The sequence below is a fragment of the Manacus candei genome, unplaced genomic scaffold (genome assembly GCF_025592945.1).
Source record: "Manacus candei isolate 608988 ecotype Guabito, Panama unplaced genomic scaffold, ASM2559294v1 h1tg000049l, whole genome shotgun sequence".
Lineage (NCBI taxonomy): Eukaryota > Metazoa > Chordata > Aves > Passeriformes > Pipridae > Manacus > Manacus candei.
Genome location: NW_026138097.1, coordinates 25,092,659 through 25,106,233, shown reverse-complemented (window position 1 = coordinate 25,106,233; position 13,575 = coordinate 25,092,659). Strand labels below are relative to the sequence as shown.

At 59.0% G+C, this 13,575-nt stretch overlaps 1 protein-coding gene across 1 annotated transcript; it reads right to left on the bottom strand.

Moving 5' to 3' along the window:
* Positions 1-548: 548 nt before the first annotated feature.
* Positions 549-11,454, bottom strand: LOC127476524 (cell surface glycoprotein 1-like). Its single transcript, XM_051799528.1, has 5 exons — positions 11,445-11,454; positions 10,050-10,121; positions 8,932-9,569; positions 2,922-3,317; positions 549-779 (listed from the first exon to the last, which is right to left on the bottom strand). Exons 1-5 carry the CDS (start codon positions 11,452-11,454, stop codon positions 549-551), a joined length of 1,347 nt encoding a protein of 448 aa, XP_051655488.1.
* Positions 11,455-13,575: the final 2,121 nt, after the last annotated feature.

Genomic DNA, 13,575 nt, shown 5'->3' with positions numbered 1-13,575 from the left:
ACTGGCAGAGGGCAGGATTAGATGGGATTCTGGGAAAAAAATTCTTCCCCGTGAGAGTGGTGAGGCCCCACCCTCACGGGGGTGCTGTGGCTGCCCCATCCCTGGAAGTGTTCACGGCCGGGTTGGCTGGGGCTTGGAGCAACCTTGTCTAGATGAGCTTTAAGGTCCCTTCCAGCGCAAACTCTTCTAGGAGTCTTGAAAAGCAGGGGGCAGCTGCAGAAAGCGGGAGGTAAATAAAAGCGTTGGCCATACGAAGTCAGGCTCTGGTTACCGAAGGTCATCACCTCATTCTGGGGACTAATCCCGTGACTTCTCAGCATTGGAAGTTACCATTGCTGGAAGCGATGCACGTTGACATAAAACCAAACAATGCAACCAAAAGTGCCTGGTGGAAGGATCCTGGAGCAAGCTCACCATCCTGGAGGCAAGGGTTGGGCAATTTCTCTGCCTCTGCCGTAAACCTGGCAGTTCTGGCCTTACACTGGAGAGTCTTTTTCTGCTCTCCGTTCCATGGGGAGACAAGCGTGGACAAGAAGAAGGGGGTTCTGTCAGGTGACGGTCAGAGGCACTTTAGGTGTGTGCTGTGATCCGTTGTGCTTGGAGATTGGGTCTAGAAAAGGGGGGTCTTCGGGAGTGCTCAGCATCTGTCTCCTGACGTGGAATCCGATGTTCAAAGCGGGCAAGGCTGTATCCAAGATAGGTTCTGCCCACTTGAGCCTCTGAACCTGTGGAGTTCTCCTGGCAGTTCTGGGCACAGTGACTGCCTGGATGTCGGCTGGCTGTTTAGGAGAAAATCTGGGCATTAAAAGAAACAGGGACAGAACCAGATTGAAAACTGTGCAACTGTTGCAGAAAGTGAGGCTGGGCAGCAAAAGCCCAACCATAAAAATGAGGGTATTTCCCATTCCCTGGCATTGGCACAAGGGCAAAGGGAAACAAGGAGCTCGGCCCATCGAGAAAGACTAACTGGGCGGTGTTTTAGGAAGACAGGGTGTGCAGCAAATCAGGTTGTGGGGTTAGAGCAGTGAGTGAGGGGAAAAAGGGCATCAGGCAAGGAGGAAGCAGATCCGTGAGGAGGCTCAAGTCAGCTCTCCTGAGGTGCGTGGTTCTGATCTTCCATGCTGCCCTGCTTCGTCCTCCCCCAGTCCTCAACTCCACCCTTAGGAAGAAGAAAGTGCGCTTGCAAAGTTTGTAGGGTAGTTGCAGTTCGCAGTAAGAAGCAGTAAGTTACTGGTGGTTCAATTGTTGGCTACCAAGTGGTGCCCTTTACCCAGAGACAGGGGCACCGATCAGCGGCAGAGAAGGTCTCAGGTGGCCACGTCCTCCGTTTTGAAGTGTGCTGTGGCCTCCATTTTGAAAAGCGCCAGTGACCTTCCCAACCCCCTCCGAGGGACATAATGGGGGACACAGAGCAGGCGTGTTGGGAAGCCTGTAACCCCGGCGTATGTCAGCCAGTGGAGAAACGCTGGGGAGGGAGCAGCGCTCCGGGTAAAGGGGATAAAAGGGGGCTGCGACCTCCACTGAGCTGAGAGGCCTCACTGAGGTTTGTTCGGTGAACTCTCCCTTTCATTGGAATAAAAGCTTCTTCTTCGTAGTTAGCTCCTCTGTCTCCTGGTATTTATGTGTCTCCCAGTACCTGGACCTTCAGAAGACCACAGTGCCGTGGTCTCGACAGGCAAGGTTGTCCCTTACCTTCCCATCTCCAACAAGGCCTTTCCTGTGTGTTAGGATGAGGTGGAGCAGCACAGCATTCCTTGTGGCAGGCTCCACCGCCTGGGTCAGGAAGTTGTCAGCAATGCCTTCCAGGAGGCTCCTGGACTGTTTGTGCTTGGCTGCGTTGCCTCTCCAGCTGCTCTCAGGGTAGTTGAATGCCCCACGAGAGCCAGGGACTGTGACTTTGAGGCTGCTTCAAGCTGCCTGTAGAGCTCTCATCCCCATCCTGCTGCTGCTGCTCAGGAGGCCCGCGGTGTCCCCGCAGTGCCCTCAGCAGCGTCCCCATTCCCAGCCTGCCCTTTGATCCCGACCCATCGAGTCCCGAGTGGCTCGCCGCCCACCCCCCGACAGAGCTCGATACATCCCAAGTGCTACCTCCCAGAGATCTACAGAGGTTGTCTCCCTGGACTTTTGTGAGGCCCTGCATATGGTTCCCAGCACGTTCTTCCCGCTCCCTTCCCACCCCTGCCCAATGCAGCCCCGGGGCAGCCGGCAGGAGCTCTGTCTGGGGCTGCAGTGGGATGACTGGGGACATGCTGGGGTCAGTGGGAGCAGTGGGAGCAGCCTTCTAAAACCCCAGAGTGGGAGGACAGTGCCCAGGCTGTGCTCGGGGCTGCTTTCGGCGTGGGGCCATGTGCGTGAGTCCTGCACGGACCCCTCTGTTCTGGCTCCCATGCCAAAGGGCTGCTTCCCCAAGGGAAGGGGACCCTCCATGAATGCCTGCACCTCCGGCGCTGACTCAGGCCTGGAGTGCCCTTTGGGTGCCCTTGGAGCCCTTTGGGCCTTGGTGGACCTGCTTGGTGCCATTTCCTGCTACCACCCTGCACTCCCTCCCCATTCCATGCAGACACAGACAGCTTATGGAATAAAAAATAAAATCTTTTAATTGATAACCAGAAAAAAATGATCTGTCCCTCCCCCTGGGACAGATCCCCAAACGATCTGTCCCGCCCCCTGGGACAGATCCCCAAACGATCTGTCCCTCCCCCTGGGACAGATCCCCAAACGATCTGTCCCTCCCCCTGGGACAGATCCCCAAACGATCTGTCCCTCCCCCTGGGACAGATCCCCAAACGATCTATCCCTCCCCCTGGGACAGATCCCCAAACGATCTGTCCCTCCCTCTGGGACAGATCCCCAAACGATCTGTCCCTCCCCCTGGGACAGATCCCCAAACGATCTGTCCCTCAACAACCTCCTGCCCCAACCCTGGCTGCGGGAGCCTTGCACTTGCTCCCAGTGCTTGGCCCAGAGCCCCTCTTCCTCTTCCTGCCCCGCCTTTGCAGAGCGATGTTGTTGCGTGGTGACACGCTGCTCTGAGGCGGTGGCAGGTCCGTGCCCGCACCCTGCTGAGGGTCCTGAGGCTTGGTGCCGCCCGTGTTGCAGTGTCCCGTGCTCAGGACGGCTCTGGAAGACTTGGGGACACTGCGGTCAGTGGACGGCATCTTCTTGGGCGGGCAGAGCGAGGCGTTCTTGGGCTGGGGGCTGGTGCCACTGGGGCCAGCATGGGCCGTGGGCATGGGGATGCTGCTGCGATCATCCCGGCTGGTGCCCACGGCTCCCTGGGAGCAATGCAAGTGGCTCCGAGTCCTTTTCGGCGGGACCTTGTGACGCAGCCCAGTGTCGCTGGCTGGAGTCACCCCATGGGCCCCGATGGCTTGGCCGTGGAGTGGGCCTGGGTGGCTGGCAGTGCTGTGACTGGGCAGAGAGATGTCAGCCCTCGGGAAGGTGTCCTCATCCATGGGGACATCGCTGCTCAGTGAGATGTCACAGCTCGCAACGTGATCACTGCCTGAGGGCGAGCCACCATCCATGGGGTCGTCAGTGGCCAGCGAGAGGTCACGGCCTGACGGGCTGTCCTCGTCCATGGTGACGTCACTGGCCAAGGAGAGGTCACGGCCTGACGGGCTGTCCTCGTCCATGGTGACGTCGCTGGCCAAGGAGAGGTCACGGCCTGACGGGCTGTCCTCGTCCATGGTGACGTCGCTGGCCAGTGAGAGGTCGCAGCCTGACGGGCTGTCGTCATCCATGGGGACATCACTGCCCAGACTGATGTCAAGAGCTGGGGTGGTGTCCAAATCCATGGGGACGCTGGTGTCTGGAGGGCTGCCACGGCCCAGGGGTGTCCCTGAGGTGTTGGCTGATCTGGTAGGGCCGTGTTGGGTGTCCCGCACTGAGGGGACTGGGGCCAGGGGCTTCCTGCAGCCCCGGGCCCCCCCCAGGGCATTGCCTGATGGAGGAGCAATGCCATGGCTGCTTGCCAAGGGGGCTGGTGGAGGCAGCTGAGTCCGTGTCCCTGCGGAGCAGAAGATATGGGTGGGGCTTGGAGCAGTCACTGCTCAGAGCCATTGGCACAGGGGAGAAGGGAGATGGGGGGGCTCGGGGCTGGGAGAGTCTCCTGGGGCACCCGTGGAGCCGGTCCCGAACACAGGCATCCCCCTGCTCTGAGCGGGAGCTTGCGTGAGGGACCATCCCTGCGGGGTGAGCTGCCGTGCCACGGCCATGGGGTTGCACAGGGGATGGCAAAATGGCAGAGATGGCCCCAAGATCCTGGGAAAATATCTCTAAAAGCTCTTGCTTGAACAGAGTTGGGCCAGGCAATGCCAGATCTGCTCGCTGTGCCGTGCTGAGCCAAGGTGCCCCAGCTGGCAGGGGGACAGGGGTGCTGTGGCTGCCGGAGGTGCCGGCAGGGCTGGAGGAGTCAGGGCAGGCCTGGGGGTTGGAGGGGCTGGGGGGCAGGGAATGCCGAGGGGCCAAGGCAGATGGGACTGCCATACCTGCTGCTGGGGCAGAGGGAGCTGGCAAGGGCTGCTGCTTCTGGCCAGGCTGTTGGCCGAGGTTGGCTGATCCTGCGAGAAAGGGCAAATGCTGGAGGTCACATGCCAGTCGGGGGGTGTCGGGCGCTCAGAGGACTGAGGAGGAGGAGGGCAAGGGGCAGGGGAGCAAGGGCTGTGAATGTCCCCGCCGTGCGTCCGGGGGCTTTCGGGCTCAGGGTCTGTCCTCACCTGTGGGGCAGGAGGTTCCGGGAGAGAAGAATGGCTGCAGGAGCTGGGCTATGGCTGAGCTCCAGCTCACACAACGCTGCCACAGAGCTGACAGAGCCATGGTCAGTCAGCTTCGGCGGCCGCTCCGGTCTGTTGACTGGACCCGGGTCTGGACGCTCCTCTTGGAGCGTCTCCAGGGACGGAATGTTGGGGCTCCCATTGTTGTGTCATAGAGACAGCAACAGTGTCATAGAGGCAGCAACAATGTCATAGAGGCAGCAACAATGTCATAGAGGCAGAACAGCTTCCCTTGTTCTGCCCCACCCCCAACAGCTTTGCCAGCTCTTCATGGGGAGACAAAGGGTTAACCAAAGAGTTAGAATCACAGAATATCCCGAGCTGGAAGGGACCCACAAGGATGGTCCAGTCCAGCTCCTGGCCTTGCACAGGACAGCCCAGCAATCCCACCAAGTGCCCGAGAGCGTTGTCCAAACGCTCCTTGAGCTCTGGCAGCCTTGGGGCCAAGACCACTGCCCTGGGGAGCCTGTTCCAGTGGCCGACCACCCTGTGGGGGAAGAAGCTTTTCCTAATATCCAACCTAAGCCTCCCCCGACACAGCTCCAGCCGTTCCCTGGGGTCCTGTCCCTGGTCACACGGAGCAGAAATCGCTGCTGCCCCTTGGCAGGAAGCTGCAGCCCCCCATGAGATCTGAGCTCAGTCTCCTCCAGGCTGAACAAAGCCAGTGACCTCAGACCTCAAGCGCAAGGTCCTGCACCCGGCTCAGGGCTTGGCTGGTGCCAGCTGGCACAACATCAACTTCCAAATTTTCCAACACAACAGGGAGGACCAAGAAGGCTTGGATAGGAGAGACTATTTACAAGGGACTGCAGTGACAGAACAAGGGGGAATGGCTTCACACTGGCAGAGGGCAGGATTAGATGGGATTCTGGGAAAAAAATTCTTCCCCGTGAGAGTGGTGAGGCCCCACCCTCACGGGGGTGCTGTGGCTGCCCCATCCCTGGAAGTGTTCACGGCCGGGTTGGCCGGGGCTTGGAGCAACCTTGTCTAGATGAGCTTTAAGGTCCCTTCCAGCGCAAACTCTTCTAGGAGTCTTGAAAAGCAGGGGGCAGCTGCAGAAAGCGGGAGGTAAATAAAAGCGTTGGCCATACGAAGTCAGGCTCTGGTTACCGAAGGTCATCACCTCATTCTGGGGACTAATCCCGTGACTTCTCAGCATTGGAAGTTACCATTGCTGGAAGCGATGCACGTTGACATAAAACCAAACAATGCAACCAAAAGTGCCTGGTGGAAGGATCCTGGAGCAAGCTCACCATCCTGGAGGCAAGGGTTGGGCAATTTCTCTGCCTCTGCCGTAAACCTGGCAGTTCTGGCCTTACACTGGAGAGTCTTTTTCTGCTCTCCGTTCCATGGGGAGACAAGCGTGGACAAGAAGAAGGGGGTTCTGTCAGGTGACGGTCAGAGGCACTTTAGGTGTGTGCTGTGATCCGTTGTGCTTGGAGATTGGGTCTAGAAAAGGGGGTTCTTCGGGAGTGCTCAGCATCTGTCTCCTGACGTGGAATCCGATGTTCAAAGCGGGCAAGGCTGTATCCAAGATAGGTTCTGCCCACTTGAGCCTCTGAACCTGTGGAGTTCTCCTGGCAGTTCTGGGCACAGTGACTGCCTGGATGTCGGCTGGCTGTTTAGGAGAAAATCTGGGCATTAAAAGAAACAGGGACAGAAGCAGATTGAAAACTGTGCAACTGTTGCAGAAAGTGAGGCTGGGCAGCAAAAGCCCAACCATAAAAATGAGGGTATTTCCCATTCCCTGGCATTGGCACAAGGGCAAAGGGAAACAAGGAGCTCGGTCCATCGAGAAAGACTAACTGGGCGGTGTTTTAGGAAGACAGGGTGTGCAGCAAATCAGGTTGTGGGGTTAGAGCAGTGAGTGAGGGGAAAAAGGGCATCAGGCAAGGAGGAAGCAGATCCGTGAGGAGGCTCAAGTCAGCTCTCCTGAGGTGCGTGGTTCTGATCTTCCATGCTGCCCTGCTTTGTCCTCCCCCAGTCCTCAACTCCACCCTTAGGAAGAAGAAAGTGCGCTTGCAAAGTTTGTAGGGTAGTTGCAGTTCGCAGTAAGAAGCAGTAAGTTACTGGTGGTTCAATTGTTGGCTACCAAGTGGTGCCCTTTACCCAGAGACAGGGGCACCGATCAGCGGCAGAGAAGGTCTCAGGTGGCCACGTCCTCCGTTTTGAAGTGTGCTGTGGCCTCCATTTTGAAAAGCGCCAGTGACCTTCCCAGCCCCCTCCGAGGGACATAATGGGGGACACAGAGCAGGCGTGTTGGGAAGCCTGTAACCCCGGCGTATGTCAGCCAGTGGAGAAACGCTGGGGAGGGAGCAGCGCTCCGGGTAAAGGGGATAAAAGGGGGCTGCGACCTCCACTGAGCTGAGAGGCCTCACTGAGGTTTGTTCGGTGAACTCTCCCTTTCATTGGAATAAAAGCTTCTTCTTCGTAGTTAGCTCCTCTGTCTCCTGGTATTTATGTGTCTCCCAGTACCTGGACCTTCAGAAGACCACAGTGCCGTGGTCTCGACAGGCAAGGTTGTCCCTTACCTTCCCATCTCCAACAAGGCCTTTCCTGTGTGTTAGGATGAGGTGGAGCAGCACAGCATTCCTTGTGGCAGGCTCCACCGCCTGGGTCAGGAAGTTGTCAGCAATGCCTTCCAGGAGGCTCCTGGACTGTTTGTGCTTGGCTGCGTTGCCTCTCCAGCTGCTCTCAGGGTAGTTGAATGCCCCACGAGAGCCAGGGACTGTGACTTTGAGGCTGCTTCAAGCTGCCTGTAGAGCTCTCATCCCCATCCTGCTGCTGCTGCTCAGGAGGCCCGCGGTGTCCCCGCAGTGCCCTCAGCAGCGTCCCCATTCCCAGCCTGCCCTTTGATCCCGACCCATCCAGTCCCGAGTGGCTCGCCGCCCACCCCCCGACAGAGCTCGATACATCCCAAGTGCTACCTCCCAGAGATCTACAGAGGTTGTCTCCCTGGACTTTTGTGAGGCCCTGCATATGGTTCCCAGCACGTTCTTCCCGCTCCCTTCCCGCCCCTGCCCAATGCAGCCCCGGGGCAGCCTGCAGGAGCTCTGTCTGGGGCTGCAGTGGGATGACTGGGGACATGCTGGGGTCAGTGGGAGCAGTGGGAGCAGCCTTCTAAAACCCCAGAGTGGGAGGACAGTGCCCAGGCTGTGCTCGGGGCTGCTTTCGGCGTGGGGCCATGTGCGTGAGTCCTGCACGGACCCCTCTGTTCTGGCTCCCATGCCAAAGGGCTGCTTCCCCAAGGGAAGGGGACCCTCCATGAATGCCTGCACCTCCGGCGCTGACTCAGGCCTGGAGTGCCCTTTGGGTGCCCTTGGAGCCCTTTGGGCCTTGGTGGACCTGCTTGGTGCCATTTCCTGCTACCACCCTGCACTCCCTCCCCATTCCATGCAGACACAGACAGCTTATGGAATAAAAAATAAAATCTTTTAATTGATAACCAGAAAAAAATGATCTGTCCCTCCCCCTGGGACAGATCCCCAAACGATCTATCCCTCCCCCTGGGACAGATCCCCAAACGATCTGTCCCGCCCCCTGGGACAGATCCCCAAACGATCTGTCCCGCCCCCTGGGACAGATCCCCAAACGATCTGTCCCGCCCCCTGGGACAGATCCCCAAACGATCTGTCCCTCCCCCTGGGACAGATCCCCAAACGATCTGTCCCTCCCTCTGGGACAGATCCCCAAACGATCTGTCCCTCCCCCTGGGACAGATCCCCAAACGATCTGTCCCTCAACAACCTCCTGCCCCAGCCCTGGCTGCGGGAGCCTTGCACTTGCTCCCAGTGCTTGGCCCAGAGCCCCTCTTCCTCTTCCTGCCCCGCCTTTGCAGAGCGATGTTGTTGCGTGGTGACACGCTGCTCTGAGGCGGTGGCAGGTCCGTGCCCGCACCCTGCTGAGGGTCCTGAGGCTTGGTGCCGCCCGTGTTGCAGTGTCCCGTGCTCAGGACGGCTCTGGAAGACTTGGGGACACTGTGGTCAGTGGACGGCATCTTCTTGGGCGGGCAGAGCGAGGCGTTCTTGGGCTGGGGGCTGGTGCCACTGGGGCCAGCATGGGCCGTGGGCATGGGGATGCTGCTGCAATCATCCCGGTTGGTGCCCACGGCTCCCTGGGAGCAATGCAAGTGGCTCCGAGTCCTTTTCGGCGGGACCTTGCGACGCAGCCCAGTGTCGCTGGCTGGAGTCACCCCATGGGCCCCGATGGCTTGGCCGTGGAGTGGGCCTGGGTGGCTGGCAGTGCTGTGACTGGGCAGAGAGATGTCAGCCCTCGGGAAGGTGTCCTCATCCATGGGGACATCGCTGCTCAGTGAGATGTCACAGCTCGCAACGTGATCACTGCCTGAGGGCGAGCCACCATCCATGGGGTCGTCAGTGGCCAGCGAGAGGTCACGGCCTGACGGGCTGTCCTCGTCCATGGTGACGTCACTGGCCAAGGAGAGGTCACGGCCTGACGGGCTGTCCTCGTCCATGGTGACGTCGCTGGCCAGTGAGAGGTCGCAGCCTGACGGGCTGTCGTCATCCATGGGGACATCACTGCCCAGACTGATGTCAAGAGCTGGGGTGGTGTCCAAATCCATGGGGACGCTGGTGTCTGGAGGGCTGCCACGGCCCAGGGGTGTCCCTGAGGTGTTGGCTGATCTGGTAGGGCCGTGTTGGGTGTCCCGCACTGAGGGGACTGGGGCCAGGGGCTTCCTGCAGCCCCGGGCCCCCCCCAGGGCATTGCCTGATGGAGGAGCAATGCCATGGCTGCTTGCCAAGGGGGCTGGTGGAGGCAGCTGAGTCCGTGTCCCTGCGGAGCAGAAGATATGGGTGGGGCTTGGAGCAGTCACTGCTCAGAGCCATTGGCACAGGGGAGAAGGGAGATGGGGGGCTCGGGGCTGGGAGAGTCTCCTGGGGCACCCGCGGAGCCGGTCCCGAACACAGGCATCCCCCTGCTCTGAGCGGGAGCTTGCGTGAGGGACCATCCCTGCGGGGTGAGCTGCCGTGCCACGGCCATGGGGTTGCACAGGGGACGGCAAAATGGCAGAGATGGCCCCAAGATCCTGGGAAAATATCTCTAAAAGCTCTTGCTTGAACAGAGTTGGGCCAGGCAATGCCAGATCTGCTCGCTGTGCCGTGCTGAGCCAAGGTGCCCCAGCTGGCAGGGGGACAGGGGTGCTGTGGCTGCCGGAGGTGCCGGCAGGGCTGGAGGAGTCAGGGCAGGCCTGGGGGTTGGAGGGACTGGGGGGTAGGGAATGCCGAGGGGCCAAGGCAGATGGGACTGCCATACCTGCTGCTGGGGCAGAGGGAGCTGGCAAGGGCTGCTGCTTCTGGCCAGGCTGTTGGCCGAGGTTGGCTGATCCTGCGAGAAAGAGCAAATGCTGGAGGTCACATGCCAGTCGGGGGGTGTCGGGCGCTCAGAGGACTGAGGAGGAGGAGGGCAAGGGGCAGGGGAGCAAGGGCTGTGAATGTCCCCGCCGTGCGTCCGGGGGCTTTCGGGCTCAGGGTCTGTCCTCACCTGTGGGGCAGGAGGTTCCGCGAGAGAAGAATGGCTGCAGGAGCTGGGCTATGGCTGAGCTCCAGCTCACACAACGCTGCCACAGAGCTGACAGAGCCATGGTCAGTCAGCTTCGGCGGCCGCTCCGGTCTGTTGACTGGACCCGGGTCTGGACGCTCCTCTTGGAGCGTCTCCAGGGACGGAATGTTGGGGCTCCCATTGTTGTGTCATAGAGACAGCAACAGTGTCATAGAGGCAGCAACAATGTCATAGAGGCAGCAACAATGTCATAGAGGCAGAACAGCTTCCCTTGTTCTGCCCCACCCCCAACAGCTTTGCCAGCTCTTCATGGGGAGACAAAGGGTTAACCAAAGAGTTAGAATCACAGAATATCCCGAGCTGGAAGGGACCCACAAGGATGGTCCAGTCCAGCTCCTGGCCTTGCACAGGACAGCCCAGCAATCCCACCAAGTGCCCGAGAGCGTTGTCCAAACGCTCCTTGAGCTCTGGCAGCCTTGGGGCCAAGACCACTGCCCTGGGGAGCCTGTTCCAGTGGCCGACCACCCTGTGGGGGAAGAAGCTTTTCCTAATATCCAACCTAAGCCTCCCCCGACACAGCTCCAGCCGTTCCCTGGGGTCCTGTCCCTGGTCACACGGAGCAGAAATCGCTGCTGCCCCTTGGCAGGAAGCTGCAGCCCCCCATGAGATCTGAGCTCAGTCTCCTCCAGGCTGAACAAAGCCAGTGACCTCAGACCTCAAGCGCAAGGTCCTGCACCCGGCTCAGGGCTTGGCTGGTGCCAGCTGGCACAACATCAACTTCCAAATTTTCCAACACAACAGGGAGGACCAAGAAGGTTTGGATAGGAGAGACTATTTACAAGGGACTGCAGTGACAGAACAAGGGGGAATGGCTTCACACTGGCAGAGGGCAGGATTAGATGGGATTCTGGGAAAAAAATTCTTCCCCGTGAGAGTGGTGAGGCCCCACCCTCACGGGGGTGCTGTGGCTGCCCCATCCCTGGAAGTGTTCACGGCCGGGTTGGCCGGGGCTTGGAGCAACCTTGTCTAGATGAGCTTTAAGGTCCCTTCCAGCGCAAACTCTTCTAGGAGTCTTGAAAAGCAGGGGGCAGCTGCAGAAAGCGGGAGGTAAATAAAAGCGTTGGCCATACGAAGTCAGGCTCTGGTTACCGAAGGTCATCACCTCATTCTGGGGACTAATCCCGTGACTTCTCAGCATTGGAAGTTACCATTGCTGGAAGCGATGCACGTTGACATAAAACCAAACAATGCAACCAAAAGTGCCTGGTGGAAGGATCCTGGAGCAAGCTCACCATCCTGGAGGCAAGGGTTGGGCAATTTCTCTGCCTCTGCCGTAAACCTGGCAGTTCTGGCCTTACACTGGAGAGTCTTTTTCTGCTCTCCGTTCCATGGGGAGACAAGCGTGGACAAGAAGAAGGGGGTTCTGTCAGGTGACGGTCAGAGGCACTTTAGGTGTGTGCTGTGATCCGTTGTGCTTGGAGATTGGGTCTAGAAAAGGGGGTTCTTCGGGAGTGCTCAGCATCTGTCTCCTGACGTGGAATCCGATGTTCAAAGCGGGCAAGGCTGTATCCAAGATAGGTTCTGCCCACTTGAGCCTCTGAACCTGTGGAGTTCTCCTGGCAGTTCTGGGCACAGTGACTGCCTGGATGTCGGCTGGCTGTTTAGGAGAAAATCTGGGCATTAAAAGAAACAGGGACAGAACCAGATTGAAAACTGTGCAACTGTTGCAGAAAGTGAGGCTGGGCAGCAAAAGCCCAACCATAAAAATGAGGGTATTTCCCATTCCCTGGCATTGGCACAAGGGCAAAGGGAAACAAGGAGCTCGGTCCATCGAGAAAGACTAACTGGGCGGTGTTTTAGGAAGACAGGGTGTGCAGCAAATCAGGTTGTGGGGTTAGAGCAGTGAGTGAGGGGAAAAAGGGCATCAGGCAAGGAGGAAGCAGATCCGTGAGGAGGCTCAAGTCAGCTCTCCTGAGGTGCGTGGTTCTGATCTTCCATGCTGCCCTGCTTCGTCCTCCCCCAGTCCTCAACTCCACCCTTAGGAAGAAGAAAGTGCGCTTGCAAAGTTTGTAGGGTAGTTGCAGTTCGCAGTAAGAAGCAGTAAGTTACTGGTGGTTCAATTGTTGGCTACCAAGTGGTGCCCTTTACCCAGAGACAGGGGCACCGATCAGCAGCAGAGAAGGTCTCAGGTGGCCACGTCCTCCGTTTTGAAGTGTGCTGTGGCCTCCATTTTGAAAAGCGCCAGTGACCTTCCCAGCCCCCTCCGAGGGACATAATGGGGGACACAGAGCAGGCGTGTTGGGAAGCCTGTAACCCCGGCGTATGTCAGCCAGTGGAGAAACGCTGGGGAGGGAGCAGCGCTCCGGGTAAAGGGGATAAAAGGGGGCTGCGACCTCCACTGAGCTGAGAGGCCTCACTGAGGTTTGTTCGGTGAACTCTCCCTTTCATTGGAATAAAAGCTTCTTCTTCGTAGTTAGCTCCTCTGTCTCCTGGTATTTATGTGTCTCCCAGTACCTGGACCTTCAGAAGACCACAGTGCCGTGGTCTCGACAGGCAAGGTTGTCCCTTACCTTCCCATCTCCAACAAGGCCTTTCCTGTGTGTTAGGATGAGGTGGAGCAGCACAGCATTCCTTGTGGCAGGCTCCACCGCCTGGGTCAGGAAGTTGTCAGCAATGCCTTCCAGGAGGCTCCTGGACTGTTTGTGCTTGGCTGCGTTGCCTCTCCAGCTGCTCTCAGGGTAGTTGAATGCCCCACGAGAGCCAGGGACTGTGACTTTGAGGCTGCTTCAAGCTGCCTGTAGAGCTCTCATCCCCATCCTGCTGCTGCTGCTCAGGAGGCCCGCGGTGTCCCCGCAGTGCCCTCAGCAGCGTCCCCATTCCCAGCCTGCCCTTTGATCCCGACCCATCGAGTCCCGAGTGGCTCGCCGCCCACCCCCCGACAGAGCTCGATACATCCCAAGTGCTACCTCCCAGAGATCTACAGAGGTTGTCTCCCTGGACTTTTGTGAGGCCCTGCATATGGTTCCCAGCACGTTCTTCCCGCTCCCTTCCCACCCCTGCCCAATGCAGCCCCGGGGCAGCCTGCAGGAGCTCTGTCTGGGGCTGCAGTGGGATGACTGGGGACATGCTGGGGTCAGTGGGAGCAGTGGGAGCAGCCTTCTAAAACCCCAGAGTGGGAGGACAGTGCCCAGGCTGTGCTCGGGGCTGCTTTCGGCGTGGGGCCATGTGCGTGAGTCCTGCACGGACCCCTCTGTTCTGGCTCCCATGCCAAAGGGCTGCT

Bases quoted from the DNA above. Each gene is read 5' to 3' on its own strand.
- LOC127476524 (XM_051799528.1), bottom strand. The intron at 9,570-10,049 runs GTATGGCAGTCC...TCTGCTCCGCAG, and splicing joins TCCCTCTGCCCCAGCAGCAG to GGACACGGACTCAGCTGCCT. The intron at 780-2,921 runs GTTGGGGCAGGA...TCTCCTAAACAG, and splicing joins GCAAGGCTCCCGCAGCCAGG to CCAGCCGACATCCAGGCAGT.